We start from the raw sequence: 22,515 nt of genomic DNA on the forward strand, positions 1-22,515 counted from the left end.
GATCCACTGAGGTCAAATATGAGTGTTTAGAATAAGAAATAAAGCAAGTATATAAATTATTTTAATGTTATCAAGAGCATGGTTTTTGATATAAGAATAGTAGCCAAAATTTTGTTTACTTTGTAAAGTAGGTAAGATCTCGTAGAACTGTTATTTGGGGGGAATGTCTTGTAAATCAAATTCTTATGTTCACATTGCCTTTAGTTGTAAAATCAGATATATCTCATCTCATTTTTAAAGATACTCCAGTTATACCAAGTTGGAAATTGTTGGCAAAATAAGAGGTTAAGTTGAGGACCAGCTCTAGAGCATGCCAAAAAATAGCTTGGCAAAGCACTGTCCATTCCAAGTTGACAGCACAATCATATACAACATTTTCTCTTGAAATAAGGAACAGATTGGATTTTTTCCAACCATGATACATTATTTTGGCAGATGGTAACCTATAGAGAAACGGGTCTTTGTGCTCATTGGTTGTAAATTAATGACTGAGTGATTTGAGACAAGTTAGTCTCTGGAAAGAATTAGAATCAGGGGACAGGAGTAGAGAGGAAGGAATGTTTTCAGTACGGAGCTGACATAATGCTTTTACAAAATCAAAAATCTCATATTATCTCTTTCAAAAGTGATGAGCTTCATTGCTTTTCAAAATCAGGAGGTGGTCAGTGACTCACAGCGTCTTCCCTGCCTTTAATTAAGTGCTTCATTTTATCTTTTGCCTGAAGTATTTCATTCTGTTTGCCAATGCAGCCTCCCTCTGGGCAGCCAGATTATCGCAGTCCCTGTGAACTCATCTCTGTCCTGGCACATAAACAAGCTGAGGGAAACTGGAAAGGAGGCCTACAATGTTAGCTATGCCTGGAAGATGGTGAGTGCGAGGAAGCCTCCTTTGCTTCAGGGAGGTGCAGGATGCAACATTCTTCCTCATGCAGAAATTCTAGGGACCTTCAGCCTGGTAATGTTACTAATCTGTTTTAAAATGATTGAAAAAAGAAGAGATTCCATAGAAATGTTATATTTTTTTCCTTTTTTGTTTATAAAACCATTAATTACTCATGAATAAATCAAACCATATTTAAAAAAAAAAATAGATAGTGAACTCTGCCCTTTCCCCTCCCGAGTTTGACCTCCCATTTCCCAGAAGTAACCACTTTGATCAATTTCAGGAAACTTATTCTTCACACACAGGCATGTATCTCTATAAGTGAAAACACATTCAATGGCTCTGTACTACATTACATAGATCAACCAAATTTCTTCTGAGTCGCACAAATACACATTTAGATTGTATCCAGTTGGAGCAAGGAGATCAAGCCAGTCCATCCTAAAGGAAATCAACCCTGAATATTCATTGGAAGGACTGATGCTGAAGTTCCAATACTTTGGACACCTGATGCGAAGAGCCAACTCATTGGAAAAGACCCTGTTGCTGGGAAAGATTGAAAGCAAAAGAAGACGAGAGCAGTAGAGGATGAGATGGCTAGATAGCATCACTGACTCAATGGACATGAGTTTGAACAAACTCTAGGAGATAGTGAAGGGCAGGGAAGCCCAGTGTGCTACAGTCCATGGGGTCGCAAAGAGTCAGACATGACTGAGCAACTGAACAACAGTAACGGTTTGTTTTTATCATTTTCAACTTAGATTGTGGAAACTGGGCACTGAAAAGGAGATACAGAAGCATGAATGTCCTCCATTGATGCCAAGGAAAAGACAGATTTAGATTAGATTGTGTACTGCTCCCATGTACCACAAGCAGATTGCTAGCCATACCTGTGCTACCCACGTTCTTTCACTAGCCTCATTCAGACTCTTAAGCTTCAGCGGACTTCCCTTGTGGTATAGTGGTTAGGAATCCACCTTGCAATGCAGGGAACACGGATTCGATTCGTGGTTGGGAAACTCAGTTCCCACGTGCCACAGGGAAGATCCTGCATGCTGCAGGGTTAATTTTTCACATCAGAAAGAGTGAGCCAGACTCCAGAATTTTGAATTGAAAAATACTTTTATATTTAAAATTGGAGATTGCTTATCTTACAGTATATCCTATTTGAAATAAATATTTTTTTAAAAAGAACACTGAGCCTCAAAGAATCATAGAGAAACAGAATCTGACACACACCACACATCTTACTTAATATTTTTGTCCTTTACTCCCCCTCCCAAGCATAGCATAACAGTGCTATTATGGGGCCCTAAGTACTCTAATTGACCAAAAGAAGAGTAGACTTTGATCTTTTTTTCTATCATTCAGTAATAATCATTAAACTTAAAATACAGTCATACTCGAGATTCCCTTGGAAGGCCATTTCTGATGTTATTAATATGTGTTGTCGATCCTAAATGGATCTGTTTATTCACCCCTTTAAGACCTGCTATTGAAGATTGACTGTCACCTGAGAAGGACAAAGAAGAATGATACTTGCTGCCCTCACAGAGCTTCCAGCTTAGCAGTGGATGCACAGTTCAACACCTCCGTGCTGTGTCTACACAGGAATGATAGGAATCGGGAGAAGCCAACATGCCTCTAGACATGACTCTCTTATGATCTTCTTATTTGCTTTTTATAGAATCATAAGGCAACAGCAATTTCTAAAATGGAAATGAAACGAAACAAAATAATAAGACCATTGGAGAAGCTTATGTTTATCAGCCTAATTCTACTGATATTTTGCTGATAAATACAGATCTGAAAAAAGTCAATGTCTGTTTCAAAACTCTCTGAGACAGCTCATTTTCAGGAATTTTTTTTCTGTTTAGAATGATTATACCATCTGCCCTTTATAAACATACAATTTTTAAATAAGGACTAATTGCTTAATTTTTCACATCAGAAAGAGTGAGCCAGACACCAGAATTCTGAATTGAAAAATACTTTTATATTTAAAATTGGAGATTGCTTATCTTACACTATATCCTAATTGAAAGCAATTCAGGTACATCCTGGTAAAAAAATCTGTATTAATATTTGTAGGCATTAAAAGAGATAGAAGGAAATACAGGCATTTTAAGACCTTCTTTGTAGAGTAAATAAACCTAGTATTAACATTTTGGGAAGTATAATCTTTATAAAAACTGTCTTTCTTCCATGGTATTGGCACATTTTGACGACTCTTCTTAGCTGAATGAATATAATCATGTAATCACTTCAGGTAGAAGTGTTAACTTTCTCAGAGTTTTGAAATTGTCAGTTCAGTTCAGTCGCTCAGTTGTGTCCAACTCTTTATGATCCCATGGATTGCAGCACACCAGGCTTCCCTGTCCATCACCAACTCCTGGAGCTTGCTCAAATTCTTGTCCATCAAGTCAGTGATGCCATCCAACCATCTCATCCTCTGTTATCCCCTTCTCCTCCTGTCTTCAATCTTTCCCAGCATCTGAATCTTTTCCAATGAGTCAGTTCTTCACATCAGGTAGCCAGAGTATCAGAGCTTCAGCTTCAGCATCAGTCCTTCCAATGAATTCAGTGTTGATTTCCTTTAGAATTTACTGGTTTGATCTCCTTGCTGTCCAAGGGATTCTGAAGAGTCTTCTCCAACATCAGTTATCAAGAATGTCACTGTTAAGTGAACATTTAAAGTGGTAATAAATAATGAGATTGAAGTTAAAAGGCTTGCCTGATTACCCAGAAATAAGAACAAGAATTTGTAAGCTCTTTCTAGTTACATCAGCAGAAAGGGGGGAGTAAGTACTCTTGTGCTCCGGAGTGAAATGGATTCCTCTACTAAATACAATTTAAGTAGATTTAGTTGATGTTGATAATAATTGGTTAAACTTCTTGGCATCCATAGATATAGCAGATATTGACGGATTATTTCACTGAATTAATTTAAATGTAACATGAGAGATTATGTTAGCAGCATTAAGAGATTACTACTTTGTCACTATGCAACTCAAGTCTGTCTTTGAGCATTGAGGAGGCTGCATGCTGTGCCAGAAGGAAATACTGACTAATATCAGAAGGTATTGCAACATTCCAGTGTTGTACAGGCATGGTTCACTTCAAAACATGAATCCCATGGATAATCAGTGAAAAAAACCACTCCCCACTCATGGAGGCCTCTTCTAGATATGTTATACTAATTCCTTAATGCAAGCAACTACTTTTTCAGCTAAGAACACAATAGCAAGGAGACCTATTTTGAAATCTGTTTTCCTTTCCAGCTAGAAATTATGAAGTGTTGCCTTTAGATGCTTAGGGTAGTTCTTTTTTTTTTCTCTTATATAATTGACCCTTGAAGAGAAAGATAGAATTTTTATCTTACAGAATTGACTTTTTTTCTCTTATAGAATTCTTATAAGAGAATAAGAATTATCCTATAGAATTTCCTTCAGAGGAGGCAATGGCAACCCACTCCAGTACTCTTGCCTGGCAAATCCCATGGACAGAGGAGCCTGGTGGGCTGCAGTCCACGGGGTCGCGAAGAGTTGGACACGACTGAGCGACTTCACTTTTACTTTTCACTTTCATGCATTGGAGAAGGAAATGGCAACCCACTCCAGTGTTCTTGCCTGTAGAATCTCAGGGACAGAGGAGCCTGGTGGGCTGCTGTCTATGGGGTCGCACAGAGTCGGACACGACTGAAGCGACTTAGCAGCAGCATAGAACTTCCTGCAGCACAGGAAGCAAACTCAAAAGATGCTGAGACAGGAAGAGGGCAAATAGTAAACACCACTTCAGAATACTCTGTCACTTTCTAACTTGTTGGGTTGAGGAAGAGGATTAAATTTGCTAATGTAATTGAATATCCTTGGCAGCAGTACTTAAAAGCAATTTCAGGAAGATGCAAATTCCCCTGTGTTTAAAAAGATTCTGCAGCTATCCTCAGAAACCACATATTACACTTAACTCTAACCTGCCTTGTTTAAAAAATTTCTCCTTGATTGTTAACTTATCTTTTGAGTTGCTTTGATTCTGGCCATCTTTTAGTTCTGAATTTGCTGGTTATCACTCTTTTCATTTAAGTACAAACCACCTTTAAAATATATTCTGTTCAGCTCTTAATATAATGAACTTAGAGAAGTTTGACTTGTATTTTTAAGTCAAGGAGCTAGAACTACATAGCTTGACTTGGCCTTTGATTCATGTAGACATTCTTCCCACCAAATTTTATTCAAGCATCCATTTCTAGGAGCAGAATGAATCTGAAAGTACTCCTGTCTCTACATAGGAGCTTAAATTAGGCCAAATTACAACACACTTGCCTTTCCTGGTCTGAAAGGACAAGTCAAGCCAGCTTTGCTAGGAAGTGATAGGGTTTGCACTTTTCATGAGTCTGAGATCCTGGTCACCTCTAACCAAGAGAAAAGAAAGTGTTCATTGGGAATTGAATGAGTAAACCAGATTCTGTACAGGCTGTGTTATATAGATTCATAATTGGCATTTAAAATACTCAATTCTCGGAACACTCATTGCAAAACCAACTGTATATTTTACAACGCATTTCCAACCCAAACAGAAATAAGTGTTGTATTCTTATGCCGTGTTCCAGCTTGTATCCATTAGCTTAAATAAGCAAAAGAGGACTAGGGTTACTGTTTTAGAGAGACTATTTTCTAATCCCTTCATCAACTCCATGATTTTCTGTTACATGCATTAAGTTCCCTCGATCAGAAAGAAAAATAAAAAATAGAAAATGTGATTTTTTGCCAGAACCATTTTCTATTACCCCATCTTCCTGTCTTTCCTTCACTCCTCACGTATTTTTCTGTGTGGGTTAGAAGCAGAGAGAGCAGAAAGTAATGTTGACCAACTTACTATCTCTCCAGGAACTTTCATTTCTGTATTAACATTTTCTTTGTCAATTTTCCAGGTCCAAGATACTTCCTTCATTCTCTGTATTGTGGTAATACAACCAGAAATACCTGTCAAACAACTGAAGAACCTCAACACTGTCCCCAGCAGCAAGCTGCTGTACCACCGGTTGGACCTCCTGGGCCAGCCTAGTGCTTGCCTCCACTTCAAACAGCTGGCCACTCTGGGTAAACCCTGTGCTTTTCAGTTTCCATTGTTGTCTTCCTGACAGCAGCTCCCCATGAGCATTGATTTGGACTAAGATGCCAAATGCCTTCCCAGGTGGCTAGGTGGTAAAGAATCCATCTGCCAATGCAGGAGATGCAGTTTCAATCCCTGGGTCAGGAAGATCCCCTGGAGGAGGAAATGGCAACCCACTCCAGTATTTTTCCTGGAAAAATTCCATGGACAGAGGATCCTGGTGGACTACAGTCCGTGGGATCTCAAAGAGTTAGACGTGACTGAGCACACTGAATACCTGCAGTGCCCATGTGGGGAGACAAATGTAAAAACAGTGTGAGGCCTTGCCTTGTCTCTGGTTCTCCATGAGTCACTGAGATGAGGATTTGTGGGTTGGTGACTTATTCAGGATGAACTCTTGGAAGAAACAAGTACAGAAGTGAAGTTAACAGGAGAAGGAAGAAAGGAGAAAGCAAGCCAGAATTTGATTTTAAGTGACGTTCCAGCCTCACCCTAGTCCTGAGGGGGGCTTTGGAGTGTAAATTACACCGCAAAGCTTGCCCTGACTCAGGAAAGGGAGCTGGACTTTCATATTCCTTAGTCACTTTCAGGTTTCTGCTAATGCAGGACAAAGAGGTTTTAGCAGCTCAAAGAATGTCCATCAAACAGAGTGGTAGATATGGCCCACTAGAGGCAGGCACGCAGATAATGAAGATGCAGGCGTACAGCATAGGAGGTGGGAAAATGGTAAAGAGTCCAAGGGTAGCACACCTACATATCTACATAGTGTATATCTGTACCTATCACAGATCCCTGTCTTCAAAAGCGCTTAGGAAATAGGCAACTAATTCAAAGAAACTAAAAGGGAATTTGCATTTGTCGGTGTCCAGTATTTTACAGCCATCGTCTGAGTTGGCCTATTACAGATGAGGACTTTTGGGCTTATCCAAATATTGAGTTGGCCAAAAAGTTCGTCTAGGTATTTCCATATCATCCTATGGGAAAAGCTGAATGAACTTTTTGGCCCACCCGATCATAACTTTCCCATAGTAACACAGAAAGAAGCGAGGCTCAGATGTGGTTCATGCTTCTCCCATACCTGATATACCCCTTTTATTGCATGCTGCCATGTGCCAGATGCATACTAGGCATCTGTGGCGTATGTTATATGTCACAGTATACTCACAGTATTATCAAACAAAAATTTTCTTTTTCACCTTTGAAAATACTTAGAAGTCACCATCCATTCTCCAGTTTTAAAATGAGAACACTTGTGTCCAGGTTTCTCTTTTACAGTCCACCCTACAGAGTTTCTGCCTGGACATGAGATCAACAGAGCAGGCCAGCCTAAGTAGTTTTATCTATGACACACTCATCAGTGTGGACAAGTTATATGGCCAGAGATGTCTACTTGGATTTACATTTCCTTGTTTGTTATAATTTAGGTTTGAGGGAAAGAGGGTTGCCTTCTGTTTCTATACAAAAGAGTGAGTGAGTGATTGAGTGAAAGTCACTCAGTCGTGTCCAACTCTTTGTGACTCCGTGGATTATACAGTCCATGGACTTCTCCAGGCCAGAATCCTGGAGCGGGTAGCCTTTCTCTTCTCCAGGGGATCTTCCCAACCCAGGAATCGAACCGGGGTCTCCTGCATTGCCGGTGGATTTTTTACCATCTGAGCTACCAGGGAAGCCCCATACAAAACAGTATGTCCTTTAATTTATATTTTTAAGAACTACTTAAAGAAAAGCTCAGATCTGCGGAATTCCCTTAGTCACTATGGGAAACACTGCTGCTGGGGAAAATGAGGTAATAAAAAGAAACTTTTTATTTATTATTTATTTAATCTTTTAAAAAAATTTTATTGAAGTATAGTTGATTTACAAGGCCAGTCTTTTTAAATTTGGGACAGCAAAGTGCAGCAGTTTTTCTTAATGGAAAAAAAAAGCCCAAGCCTAGATTTTTTATTTCCTTCAGATAATCCCTCATAGCTATACCATCCAATATGGTAGCTAGTAGCCACAAGTGACTATTGAGCACTTAAAATGTGGCTGAACCAAGTTGAGATTTATTGTAAGTATAAAATACATACTTAATTTTTTGTATTGATTACATGTTAAAGTGATAATGTTTGGATATATTGGAGTCTATAAAATACACTAGTAAAATTAACCTGTTTGGTCCTCCTTTTCTTCGTGTGGCTACTAGAAATGTTTATGTCACAATGGGGGATTACATTGTATTTCAGTTGGACGGTCCTGCTCAGTTGGACATTTTCACTCCCAGAAAATGTAGAGCTTTATCAATGCCCATACATTACTTAGGATTAGTGAGCTGCTCTGGGGGCACACGGACAAACCTTATGCCAGTGTCCGACTTCCACTGGGTACTCTTTCCACTGTACACCCCAACTTCATTTTGGCCATAGAACTCCCCCAGGACAATGTGTAGAGAGATCACTGAGGATAGTTTAGTGCTGCTGCTGCTGCTAAGTCACTTCAGTCATGTCTGACTCTGTGTGACCCCATAGACAGCAGCCCACGAGGCTCCCCTGTCCCTGGGATTCTCCAGGCAAGAACACTGGAGTGAGTTGCCATTTCCTTCTCCAATGCATGAAAGTGAAGTCACTCAGTCGTGTCCGACTCTTAGCGCCCCCATGGACTGCAGCCTACTAGGCTCCTCTGTCCCTGGGATTCTCCAGGCAAGAGTACTGGAGTGGGGTGCCATTGCCTTCTCCAATGAAACAGTTGGTAATGAAAGTGAAGCAGGATAATTCAAATATTTTTTAAAAGAAGTGGAAAATAAGGGAAACAATGGCAAATAAGTGATTTTTACCTAATTTCATTGATGATGGGGATTTTGAGGCAAGGTATTAATTTAGGTTGGAGCTCCCTTCCAGAGGTCGGAAGGATGGGGCGTTGTCTTTCTTGGTATACAAAGAGGGACAGAGGAATTTTGAAAGATGACATCATCCTGTGCAGTTGCGTACACAGGTATATATGTAAGAGCTATGTGTCTAGCTCCTAGACGTAAGACTCTAGGCCCTGTATCTTGGTTTTTCCTCTCCTTCTATCCACATCGCTACAAGGAAGGTCCCCTCCCCGAGTTGTCTCTCCTCCCCTTCTGGTCCAACTCTTATCCCTGAGATGTTTTTTATATCATTGTGTTGTCTAATATTGTTTTCCTTTTTTTTTTTTTCCTTTATTCTTATCTCTGCAATTGGGTCCTAGATTCTTTGAGTTTCGGGACAGTCTCTCTGGCACACCCTGCACAGAAGGCCCCCCGAGCATATACACATGAACTCATTGCTAGGCAACCGAACCTTTTTTTAGCCACTGGCTTTCTTTTCCTTGATATGGATACAATAATTACTCCCAAGCTATACCATGATGATATGAGAGTTAAAGGAGACGCAGCAATACTGGAAGCATTGTGTTCTGGTGAAGGAAGACTGCCGTTCTGACCCATCCTGCTCAGTTCAACCAAAAGTCCTGGATGGAACCTTTTTTAAATTTTTTGAAAATTGTCAGAGAACTAACCTAATTGGTAGTGGACCAAAGTCCAGGAGCTTATAAGAACCCAGAGAAGAAAGCTGTCATCTAAAACTGGTTTTACTGTACTCATATTTATCAACCTGGAAGAGGGACTTCCCTGGAGGTCCAGTGATTAAAACTCTGTGCTTCCAATGCAAGGGGCTCCTGTTCAATCCCTGGTCAAGGAACTAAGATCTTAAATCCGTGTGGTGTAGCCAAAATGCAATAATAATAATAATCAATCCAGAAGAAACAACTGTGAAATTGTGCTTTAGGTAGCTTCTTTGGGCTAGGGAGAGCGACAAAAATCAAATCCAAGGTCCTCAAAATGTGGAGACTTACAAGTGAAACTGCTCCCTTCTGCCCTCCACCTTCCCCCACACACTTACCTGCTTTTAGCAGAAGTCACAGAGGACTATATATTCAGGGTAAGAATGAATTGGAACTAAGTCAGCCCTTGACGTGAGATTCCTGTCTTCTGAGTTGTCTAAGGAATCTCGAGTGTTAGCTCATCATAGACTAGCTGGATACCGTAGTCTCCCAGTGTAGCACTTGGGTCATTATCCTGTCTCATTGGAAGAGTTTCCACCTCCCCATCCTGCCTCATCTTGGGGTTGGCACAGCAATACTTTGTGGAGGAAGATATTCCCATCCTGTTGAGCCTTAGCATTTGCTACAAAAATTGTTTGTAAGCCCAGCATCCAGTGACAGAAAACCAGGCCACAAGGAAATGAGACACTGTGAGTGAGAACTGACAAAGGAATAGAAAAGCACCCACATATTTAAACGAGATAAGACATGTGATAGTGCTTTCTAATACTTTTAAAAATATACAGTTGAGTAAAATTTCAAAAACAAAGATGTAGTGTTTTTATTTCATAATGGAATTCATTGCAAGGATTTCTGTCCTAATAATACTGGGTTTTTCCTCTTAAGTAAGACCAACAATTAACTACTTCATTTTCATAGACTTTGTTTATGCTATGTTTAGAGAATATGCTATGTGAGAATAATTTTTTTAGTTGAGTCTTGTATTGACTCCACTTTTATTCCATTTTTTCTTATTCCTTGATAATCATACTAATATGAACAGTAAGAGTCAAAACTTACAGAGACACATGACTTGGGCAAGGACTGTTCTAAATGCTTTACATTTATTAAATCATTTTCTTTGTGTATATTAACATATAATTTTCACCTTAACTCTGTAGGATCGGCACTGCTATTCCCCCCACATTGCAGATGATAAAAACATCACATGTATTCTAACTTGTCCAACAGTCACACAGGCTTCCCAGGAAGTACAGTGGTAAAGAATCCACCTTCCATTGCAGGAGATGCAAGAGACATGGGTTCAATCCCTGCATCAGAAAGATCCCTTGGAGTAGGAAATGGCAACCCACTCCAGTATTCTTGCCTGGAAAATTCCATGGACAGAGGAGCCTGGCAGGCTATATAGTCCATGGGATTGCAAAGAGTTGGACTGAGTGACCGAGCATGCCACACATCACACAACCAGGAAATGGTGGAGCCCAGGTCCAACCCAGTCTGACTTTATGTCATGTGCTACCTCCTTGGTCCCAATAAGTGTAAGATGTTCTATGTGGATCTAAGGTATGTTGGGGCTTACCTCGTAGCTCAGCTGCTGAAGAATTCACCTGCAATGCGGGAGACCTGGGTTCAATCCCTGGGTTGGTAAGATCCCCACTCCAGTATTCTGGCCTGGAGAATTCCATGGACTGTATAGTCCATGGGGTTGCAGAGAGTCAGTATGTTGAACAGTTACATTCTCAACTCTTGTGTCTCTTCAGGTTTCAGTTCAGTTTAGTCGCTCAGTCGTGTCCGACTCTTTGCGACCCCATGAATCACAGCACACCAGGCCTCCCTGTCCATCACCAACTCCCGGAGTTCACCCAAACTCATGTCCATCGAGTCAGTGATGCCATCCAACCATCTCATCCTCTGTCATCCCCTTCTCCTCTGGCCCCCAATCCCTCCCAGCATCAGAGTCTTTTCCAATGAGTCAACTCTTCGCATGAGGTGGCCAAAGTACTGGAGTTTCAGCTTTAGCATCAGTCCTTCCAGTAAACACCCAGGACTGATCTTTAGAATCCAGGACTGTAAGCTCCCTGCAGGGAGAGAATCTGACTTTTGTCCTTCACAGCTCCTTCTAGCGTGGAGTTCTTTGCTTTCCTTAGGAGTGACTCTAAGCCCCTACAGCTGACAGATGGGCAGAGCCTTAGCCAGGCTTTTGTTTGAGCCTGAGGTGCAGGCCCCATGTTCTCAGGCCTGCTTTGTTTGCTTCTCTTTCAGAAAGTCCAACCGTTATGCTGTCTGCTGGCAGCTTTTCCTCCCCCTACGAGCACCTCAGCCAGCCAGAGACAAAGCGCATGGTGGAGCACTACACAGCCTATCTCAGCGACAACACCCGCCTCATTGCCAACCCGGGGCTCAAAGTGAGTGCTGTCCTGGGGCCCGCATTTCTGCTATTCCCCTCCGCAAGCCCGGAAGGGGTTGCTGCAGTGAACCTTTGAAGTGGGAAGCCAGCCTCTGGATCTGTGCCTCTCAGCTGGAGAGCCAGAAAGACAGAGTGTGAGGCCCAGGGGAGGCTGGCCAGCGAGGACCCTTCTGATGGATTAAGAAGCCCTGTGGGCCAGATGCAGAATATCTTTCAGGCTTTAGATGCAGTAGAGGTTTTCTAGGTAGGCGGGGTAGGAGTTAGAGACCAGAGAAACTTTCCCAGCCCCATTTTTCCCAGGGGGATGAAGTAAAGTGCCCCTACTGTCGGTTGAGATAAATATGATGAAGTTTAAGGAGCAGAGGTTTAGGGGATGTGTGTGTGTGTGTGTGTGTTTACGCGCGCCTGTGTGTGTATTTAATTAATGCTGCACTATATGTTCTTTCCTCATAAATGCAAGAAAGCCTAAGTAGGATGAACAACTGAGTAAGTCACACGTCCACTGGCTATATTTCAGGAAGCTTTTGTTTTCACCAAGTTTGGCTGTATCCATCTGCTGTGGAAAGATTTTTAAGAAGTAATTGGGCTTGGCTTCTCTGCAAGAGAGCTTTGGGAAGCTCTGCCAGCAGGCCATTCTCTTTTCATGTGAGTCTTAAAGGATCCCCGCTATGTCTTCCTTTGTTTCCCAGTTCTCTGTCAGAAATGAAGTAATGGCTACCAGCCACGTCACAGATGAATGGATGACACAAATGGAAATGAGTAGCCTGAACACTTACATTGTCCGCCGTTACATAGCAACACCCAATGGCGTCCTCAGAATTTATCCTGGCTCCCTCATGGACAAAGCATTTGATCCCACTAGGAGACAATGGTGAGTTTTAGGGGCTTCCATTATCAAAGGTTCTCCCCCAGTCCTGGAGAGACATGATAAGTACATACGGTAAAGCAACTTCTGGCAGTCATATTTAAAGAAGATACTTTTCATGGCAGTGGAAATATGTTTTTGTATTGTTTTTTAAACATAGTGTGAACAGCAGCTTTGTGGGCTTCCTCTGTCTACAGTGCTTTTATCTCTTTACTGAGCTGTTGAGACTGAAATGCTTTATACTTGGCCTTTTCAGTTCCTAGTGGTTTGATTCCCACCTTATATGCAGTGTGTCCACAATGAATATACTTACTGTCATTGCATATGATCATGGTGTCAAATTACAGCTCATATATGACCTACGAAAAATGACATAAAAACTGAAAAATACTTTTTTACTTCAAGGATTTATTTTTACTCTGATTTTCAAATGCAAAAGCTGGTCAGGTAGTATAGCAAGGGGCAACCTGGGCATAAAAACAGGGTTTCTCTTCTTGAGCTGCTTAGCAGCTGGGTTACTCGGGAGTTGGCTCATCTTTTTTACTGCCTGTTCTCCCGCCCTTCCCAATCCAGGGCTCATTTGTATGTGCCCAGTTGTGTTTGCCCTTACCTGATTTATTCATCTTTGGTTTTGCCTCGAAAACATCTATATTTTTAAAAGCTTATTAAAATCTCACATATATACTGAGTTCAGTATCTTTTCAAAAGAGAATTCCATATTTTTATTGACCCCTTGTTGTTGATGCTGTAGTCAGATATAAAGGGTGGGAATCCTTTTGAACTTAAATGTAACATAAGCACAGTTTACAATATTTTTTTAGGTTGCAAGCTCACTTTTCTTTGAAATGTGCAAAGTTGTTGTTCGTACACTAAAGTAAGGACTTTCTTTGGTCTCCATCAGGTATCTCCATGCAGTAGCTAATCCAGGTTTGATTTCCTTAACTGGCCCTTACTTAGACGTTGGAGGAGCTGGCTATGTAGTGACTATCAGTCATACAATTCATTCATCCAGGTAATATTTCTTTATTTTTAATTTTCTTTTTAATTGGAGGATAATTCCTTTCCCAATGTTGTATTGGTTCCTGCTGGACAGCAACGTGAATCAGCTATATACATACATTTCCCCCTCCCTCTCGAGCCTCCCTCCCGTCTCACATCTCCGAGTCATAACAGAGCACTGAGCCGAGCTCCCTGTGTTACACAGTAGCTTCCCGCTAGCTGTCTATTTTCCATCTGGTACTGTGTATATGTCAGCGGTGCTCTCTCAATTCATCCACCCTCTCCTTCCCCCACCAGGTAATAGTTCAACTAATATTTACTCATTTCTTGAAAACATTAAGGATATTTTGAAAATCTGAATAGACTAGTAGATAGCAAGGAGTAGTAGCAAAGGTATGACATTTGATATGGGCAAGCTGGGATTTGAATATCTTCTCTGTGTTGTCTTGGTTTTCCTAAACTTCCTGATGTCTGTAAAATGGGGATAATGCTTACCTTACAAGGCCATCATGTGATTGAGTCAATAAAAGGCACTTAACCCTGTTAGTAGCCATGAGGGTGCTTATGAAGAAGAAAAACAGAGATGTTAGATTCAGTAAAGCAGTTCCTGAAAATGCCAGTCTTAAACCAATCAAAGAAATTGACAGTTATTATTATCAGAGAGTGTTTTCCCGAACAAAGAGTACTGCTAGTGAAGGAAAAAATGTATCAAGACAAAATTCTTCCCTCTTGTATTTGAGTTTCTTTAGAATTATATATGGCACCCTACTCCAGTAATCTTGCCTGGAAAATCCCATGGACAGAGGAGCCTGGTAGGCTACAGTCCATGGGGTCGCAAAGAGTCGGACTCGACTGATCGACTTCACTTTCACTTTCATGCATTGGAAAAGGAAATGGCAACCCACTCCAGTGTTCTTGCCTGAAGAATCCCAGGGACAGGAGCCTGGTGGGCTGCTGTCTATGGGGTCACACAGGGTTGGATACGACTGAAGTGACTTAGCAGCAGCAGCGGTAGAATTATATAGGAATTTGTTGTTGTTATGATGGTTCTGTTGCTGTTCTTACTTTGTCATTGCACTCTCTTGAGAAATGAATGGCATTTTGAAAACTGATTTTTCCAAGAATGCTATAAAATGTCAGTATCACTGTAAATATATTTAGGGTGCTTTATATTTCAGGTTTTTGAGGTTTCAGTATTTAAGCTACAAATGTCAGTGAAATGTTAGATAAGGAGGAAAGTCAAACACATTGTTTTAATCCCTTCATTGTACAAATCACTGTTTTTTCCCTTAGCAACCAATAGAGACTATATCTTGACTGGTATCTGTAATGATGCCTTAAAATTTATGGGAGACAGATTTTCTTGCTAACTTTATGCTTTTCACTGGTGCTCATTATATATCAAATGATTGACATCAGTAGAATTATTCTAATGCTAGTTCATTGGGAACAAGAATTGGGAAGCAGTGCTGTGTGGAATTTCAATAGCGTGACCTGTGTCTCCATGGTAAGCAGGGCCCTGTTGCCAGCCAGATATTGATTTCTTTTCAGGGCATGATATCTATTTGGCTTCATCACATATGAACAAGCGAACGTTCTCTTAGAACAAATCTTTTCAATGTTTTTAGTAACAGACCATCTATAAGACATATACCTACTGTTGTCTGAATAGTGAGACTTATCTTTTCTCTCATATATTCTAGTCAATTGAGAAAAAGTAAACAAAGGTGTTTTCTTTGAGGGGACAGCAGTCACCTTGATCTTTGATGACAAGGACATGGGCTGGAATCGGGCTCTTAAAGGTGATGCTTGGAGCAGGGAGAGGATGCCTACCTGTGTGTCTTACTTATTCCTTGACTTAATCCTTGATCTGGCTTCTCCCACCTGCCACTCATTATCAAGAACCATTAACTTTTCCTCCTACACAGTATTGTTTTGCTGTAGGGGAGGCAGGGGGATCACAGAGAGGTACAGATTTTTATGCTCGTATACTTGTTTTTGTCAGAATTTGAGTGGGTGGAAGTTTCTCATTTATTTATAAATATTTATCATGTCATCCCAAATGAAGCATGATGGAAATAGGATGGACTTTCAAGTTGCAAAATATCTTGGGTTCAGTTCCTTTATTTGGCTATTGTTTATGACTCAGACAGTAAAAGAATCTGCCTGCAATGCAGGAACCCCAGGTTTGATCCCTGAGTCAGGAAAATCCACTGGAGAAAGGAATGGCTATCCACTCCAGTATTCTTGCCTGGAGAATTCCATGGACAGAGAGCCTGGTTGGCTACAGTCTATGAGGTCCCAAAGAATCAGACACAACTGAGCAACTAACACTGATAGTGTATTTAGACTACACAAGTTTAGCTATTTAAGTTTAACAAGAGTTAAAAAACCTGTCCATCACTCTCTCAATGAGAGTGTATTCCAGGAATAAGTATCTGCTCACGTCTTGATCAATATGCAGTCCCATGGACTTGATTGTTTGAACATTTTCCTTAGGTGAGCATGTTTTTATTATTTAAAACCTTCTGTTTTGTTCACTGTATAACTTAGAATGCAAGTCAACTACTGCTTCTGGTTTTCAACCAAGGCAACTGCAGCTTTAATGGGTGTGTTCATAGGTGGGCTCTGCAAAGGGACTTCTTCCAAATGAGTACCAGTGACTTTGATCTCACATGCCAACTTGAGAACCTGCCCTCTCCCGAAGATGGATTCTACTCTGTAAAAGCAGATTTGCCATTTACTGTCTGTATGACCATTAACAAGTTCCTTTTTTGCCTTGGTTTCCTCACTTATGAAAGAAGGATATTAGGACCTACCTCAAGTGATGATTTAAAGATTATTTTAAGTAATATACATGAGTCTCCAAGAACACTGCATGGCGCATGGTAAGGGCTCAGTTCAGTTCAGTTCAGTCGCTCAGTCGTGTCCGACTCTTTGCAACCCCATGAATCACAGCACTGGTTGGACCTCCTTGTAGTCCAAGGGAAAGTCTGACACTGTTTCCACTGTTTCCCCATCTATTTCCCATGAAGTGATGGGACCAGATGCCATGATCTTCGTTTTCTGAATGTTGAGCTTTAAGCCAACTTTTTCACTCTCCTCTTTCACTTTCATCAAGAGGCTTTTTAGTTCCTCTTCACTTTCTGCCATAGGGTGGTGTCATCTGCATATCTGAGGTTATTGCTGTTTCTCCCGGCAATCTTTATTCCAGCTTGTGCTTCTTCCAGCCCAGCGTTTCTCATGATGTACTCTGCATATAAGTTAAGGGCTCAATAAATGTTAAATGTTTGTATTAGTATTATATTCCATGATTCTCTGAGCCTCGTGTGTGAAACAGAGGTAGCAATGCCTGGACTGAACTGAAGAAGTGAAAATTATAGATAATGTATGTAAAATGCTTGCCAGTGTCAAATCCTCAATAAATGGTAGTTACTTTTATTATTACGCTATTCATGCTTTTAAGTTTCTGGCATTTTAATTGGTCAGAAGAGAGAACTTAAGCTAATGTTCAACTTGTTGTGAAACACTCTAATTCTCCCTTGGTTTTCAAATGCAGTTGGGTTGCGCTCTTGAGGACAGGTTTTTCAGTGCTCACTTATCAATTACACAGCTATAGCAACTGTCCTCTGATTCTTTCATCAGCATTGTTAGTGGCCTGAGAATCTAGGTGTTCACTGTTTGGAGGAAGGTAGTGTGATAGAGATGACGAAGTACAGTCAGTGATTAAGGAACTGGTCAGACAAGCCTTTGGCAGTGAAAATCTCACCGGAGCACTGCAAAGCATGCAATGTTGTGCTGAGAAATGTAGGCTTGGTTTCATTTTCCTGTGGTAGTCTTTACGAGTTGCTATGGTAACCATGGACATTTTTCAAATGCAGGTGAAAATATGAATGCTAGACTTCCATGGGCAACGTATATGCTTTTACTTCAGTGTGTTTATCATATGTGGGAGCAGATGGCGGTCATGCAAGGGAAGTTTAGAAACCAAATCAACTTGTCCCCAAAAACCTGAATTGTATTTTTTAACTAAGGCAGCTATAGTACTATAGAAAGAACCAGATTTTGTACTGGTTTCTAAGCCATAAGTAAAAAGTGATCGATAACCATTCTAAACCTAATTTTTCATTTATAAAATAGGAATTATAATTCCTTTCCGATGTCTTCAAAGGAAATTAAATAAATGGTTTAAAATTGCTTGGAAACTTTTGAATGCCATGCAGATCTAAGGAGGCAGAAAATCTATTGGTTAGGAATATACAGCCTTTCCGGGTGGCACTAGTAGTAAAGAATCCACCTGCAGGAGACATATGAGATGCCAGTTCAGTCCCTGGGTCAGGAAGATCCTCTAGAGGAGGGCATGGCCACCCACTCCGATATTCTTGCCTGGAGAATCCCCATGGACAGAGAAGCCTGGTGGGTACAGACCATAGGGTCTCAAGGACTTGGACGTGACTGAAACGGTTTAGCATACGGCACATATGCTTTGAAGTTAAAGGCACTGAGTTTGAATTCAGGCTTCCACTAGTTATTCACTATGTGACCTCAACCAAACACTGAATCTCCCCAAGCTTTGGTTTTCTGGAAGTACTGCCTCACAAGCTTTCTGTGAGAAATCACTGAAGTGATGTATTCAGATGCCTACCAGAATGCCTATCAATTGTGAACATTCAGTAAATGGAAGCCATTACTGTCATCATAATGATGACTATTATGCAGACTCATCTGTCTTTCCTGGACAAGCCAGAGGGGTTTAGACTCCTTTTGACTAGTACTTTAGCAAAATATTGTTTTCTACAGTGTACAAATCCTGTAAGGATTTTGTAACTGTAATTGAATTTTGAACTGTTCCCACGGTAGAATTTAAGTTACTTAAGTAATAATAGGGGCTCTTTCTGAGGCAGTAGCCTCTCAAAGACAATCCCACAACATGGTCTTCTCCCATCCCATGCCCAAAATAGCTCTGATAGGAAAGTTCTGATAGAAGTTTATTTATAGCTGTGATGGGTCTTCGTTGCTTTGCAGGGTTTTTTTTCTAGTTGTGGTGAGCAGAAACGACTATTTATTGCAGTGTACAAGCTTCTCATTGCTGTGGCTCCTCTTGTTCCAGACCATGGGCTCTGGGGTGCACAGGCTTCAGTGGTTCCGGCTCTCAGGCTCTAGAGCACAGGTTTCATTATTCTGTGGCCTGGCGATCTTCCCAGACCAGGGATCCAACCTGTATCTCCCGCACTGTCAAGCAGATTCTTTACCACTGAGCCACCAGGAAAACCTCAGAAATCTCTTTTTTTTTTTTAATATTTATTTATTTGTCTGCACTAGCTCTTTGTTGCAGCACATGAACTCGTAGCTGTGACATATGGATTCTAGTTCCCCTGAGCAGGGATCAAACCCGGGCCCCCTTCATTGGAAGCACAGAGTCTCAGCCATTGGACCATCAGGGAAGTTCCTGATGGAAATTTCATTGCAGATCTTGGTGCCTTTTTCTAGTTTTGTTTTGTTTGTTTCAACAGGAGTGAGGGGTCAGTGGTGAGGGTTGGGTTAATAAGTTGGGATTAATGTTGACAGTAACCAGTTGTCTCTATGGCAAAGCTAATTTCACTATGAAGTTTTGATTTTCCAGAAGAGGATTTTACTTTGGGAAGTTTCTTCTGAGCTTCAGCATCGTTTTTCTTTTGGTATTTTTCTTAACGAAGAAATTAGGCAGGCAAATAATGGTAATGATGGGCACTTAAAACATCGCATGTGGAATAAACTTCAAATTTTTAACCGGTATAGGAATATTGGAGTTCACTGGTTAAGTTAACCCAAGATCCTTCGACTACCCATGAACATAAACTAAGAAGAACCTCAGTTCCAATGAGATGCTTATGCTTCTGATATATTTAGCAATTTCTCGGAAAGAATAAAATGTTTACTCTCCGTGTAGGCCTGAGCTTAAAGCCATGTTTGGTTTTCTTTAAAGTAACTTTTCCTTATTAGGTATTTTCAGTATATTAAGCAGCTTGCTTAGCGCTATAAACACAGTCTCCCATTTAATCCCAGTAACAGCACTTTGACGTAGATACTATCATTAACCCCGTTTCAGACATGAAAGCTGAGCCTTAGAAAGGTTAAGTAGCATCCCAGTAGCCAAATAGATGGAAACCAACAAGACCAGGGTTTGAGAGCTAAAAGGCTAGCAAGCATAAGTTGTCCTCCCCAACTTCTTCTATGTTTGCTCCTACTTTTGTGAGAAACATTTTTGAGTGGAGACAGTACTGGCCTATGAACCAGGAGAGTCTTGTTCTAGAATATGAGCTGGTTTTGAGTAGAGCCAACCCTATAGTGTTATAGGAAGAAAGCAAAACATTGGTTTTACTAAATTTTGTATGACCTAAACTAGTTAACCATTGAGATCTCTATTAAATGAGGTGTATAGATTAACTATAGATTAATTATTAACTATAGATTTTTTTCATTATCTATGAAATGAAGGAAATAATGACGTCACACAAGCTTTTTGTCTAAAGGTTCCTTTTGAAGACTATTGGTTGCCAAGGGGGAGGCATTTGGGGAGGGAAGGGAGTGGGAGGTTGGGGTTAGCAGATGCAAGCTTTTATATATAGAATGAATAAATAACAATGTCCTACTATAGTACAGAGAACTATATTTCATATCCTCTGATAAGCCATAAAATGGAACAGAATATTTTTAAATGTATAACAATCACTTTGCTAAACAGTTGAAATTAATATATTATAAATCAATTATATCTCAATTTTTTAAAAATTGAAGGAAAAAAAGGTTTCTTGTTGGAAGGAACCCTGAGAGCCACGTATTAAACCTCCCACCAGATACCTATCTCCCCCACCCCCTTATTCTTGACAAAGAATAATCCCACCATTGTCTGAACATCTATAGTTCAGTTCAGTCACTCAGTCGTGTCCAACTCTTTGCGACCCCATGGAATGCAGCACACCAGACTTCCCTGTCCCATCACCAGCTCCCAGAGCTTGCTCAAACTCATATGCATTGAATCAGTGATGCCATCCAATCATCTCTTCCTCTGTCATCCCCTTCTCCTCCTGCCTTCCATCTCCCAGCATCAGTGTCTGTTCCAATGAATCAGTTCCTCTTATCAGGTGGCCAAAGTATTGGAGTTTCAGCTTCAACAGAAGTCCTTCCAATGAATATTCGGGACTGATTTCCTTTAGGATTGACTGGTTGGATCTCCTTGCAGTCCAAGGGACTCTCAAGAGGCTTCTTCAACACCACAGCTCAAAAGCATCAATTCTTCAGCTCTCAGCTTTCTTTATAGTCCAACTTTCACATCCATACATGACTACTGGAAAAACCATAACTTTGACTAGATGACCTTTGCCTGCAAAGTAATGTCTTTTCTTTTTAATATGCTGTCTAGGTTGGTCATAGCTTTTCTTCCAATAATTATGACTAGCCATATTCTACAACTGACCTGTGTTTTGGGCTAGTCTTATTCAGGAATTCTTACCTTTAATCTTAAATTTTTCTCGTATCAAATCTCCATGTTAAGCTAAGTTAGTCATTTAGTTAATTGTTTCTCCAAAGGTAGAAATTGTGGAGAACAGTGGGCATGTGTTTCTGAAACCATACAATGTCCTATGATTGAATATAATTTTTGCCTTTAAATAAGACACACCTCTTATTCTTATTGATCTCTTTTACCTGAAGTACACAGCTGTCTTCCGGACATACTGTGGCTGTGATGGGCATTGATTTCACGCTTAGATACTTCTACAAGGTTCTGATGGACTTGTTACCAGTTTGTAACCAAGATGGTGGCAATAAAATAAGGTAAGCCCTTCAGAGACTGTGTATCCTAACTAGCTGCATAATACAAAGACAAGGATGTCTAGTGGAATGCCAGACACCTTGTCATAGCACTAGAAACTGAGTCCAATGCCTAGGTGTCCTATTAAGGAGGTTTTTGTTCTTTTAATTTCTAAAATGCACATTGCTTATGACTTAAACAAACAGATTTGACTTCTAACAAGGGGAGTAACTGTGGCACAAAATTCTCCAAAATCTCTTATTTCTCTAATAGTCAGTAATTACAGGTTTCCCATATCTTGGGTGCTAGAAAGACCAGAGGGTACTCTTGGGTAGTACTTTTGATGTGAACTTAGTTATTAAACCAAAGCCTTTGTGAGATTTTCAGACACTTAGACTTTGTACATTTCGTTACTTTGTACATTTCCCCAGAAAGGGGCTCATGGAACCGAAAGTCTTTGCTGCCTGAATTTCAAAAGAGCATGTCTGATCAAAGCAAGGGCATTCCCTTGATTTAATACAGGCCGCTTTTTAAAATAGCTTTCTTATTTCCAACTCATGGCCCGTGCTTCATGTCCCTGCTAAATTTCACATTGGCCCTTAGTGGGGAAATGCAGGATTCACAGCAAATTGTTATGATGAATGGAGAGTAAAAGCAGACTATAGTCTTGATGAAATCAGTTCTAGCTTCACTTATTTAGTGTTTCCATCAAATATATTTTTGTATGTCCTCTGCATGTTGTATTTTATATATGTTTATCATTGAAAGAAGAAATTGTATGGTTTACTTTTGTGCCTGTAAATACTCAAGTGCTTCTTTCACAGTCTCCCTCCCCAGGAAAAAAGGAGTCTCGCTTTACATGTTCTTGCAGAAGATCATTGAGCCCATCTTACATA

General features: G+C 40.5%; 1 protein-coding gene across 2 annotated transcripts in view; it reads left to right on the plus strand.

Annotated features, from left to right (window-relative positions):
* The window catches only part of CACHD1 (cache domain containing 1), a 235,715-nt gene that overhangs the window by 194,356 nt on the left and 18,844 nt on the right, over nt 1-22,515 (plus strand). For both annotated transcript variants that reach the window (XM_086390374.1, XM_086390375.1), the window contains exons 12-17: nt 751-868; nt 5,814-5,982; nt 11,819-11,961; nt 12,653-12,834; nt 13,730-13,840; nt 21,520-21,642. In XM_086390374.1, coding sequence (XP_086246500.1) covers nt 751-868; nt 5,814-5,982; nt 11,819-11,961; nt 12,653-12,834; nt 13,730-13,840; nt 21,520-21,642 — 846 coding nt within the window. The remainder of the gene's footprint in view (nt 1-750; nt 869-5,813; nt 5,983-11,818; nt 11,962-12,652; nt 12,835-13,729; nt 13,841-21,519; nt 21,643-22,515) is intronic.

Source organism: Bos grunniens, chromosome 3 (genome assembly GCF_055505025.1).
Source record: "Bos grunniens cultivar Pamir isolate PY7600 chromosome 3, Bosgru_T2T1.0, whole genome shotgun sequence".
Taxonomy (NCBI): domain Eukaryota; kingdom Metazoa; phylum Chordata; class Mammalia; order Artiodactyla; family Bovidae; genus Bos; species Bos grunniens.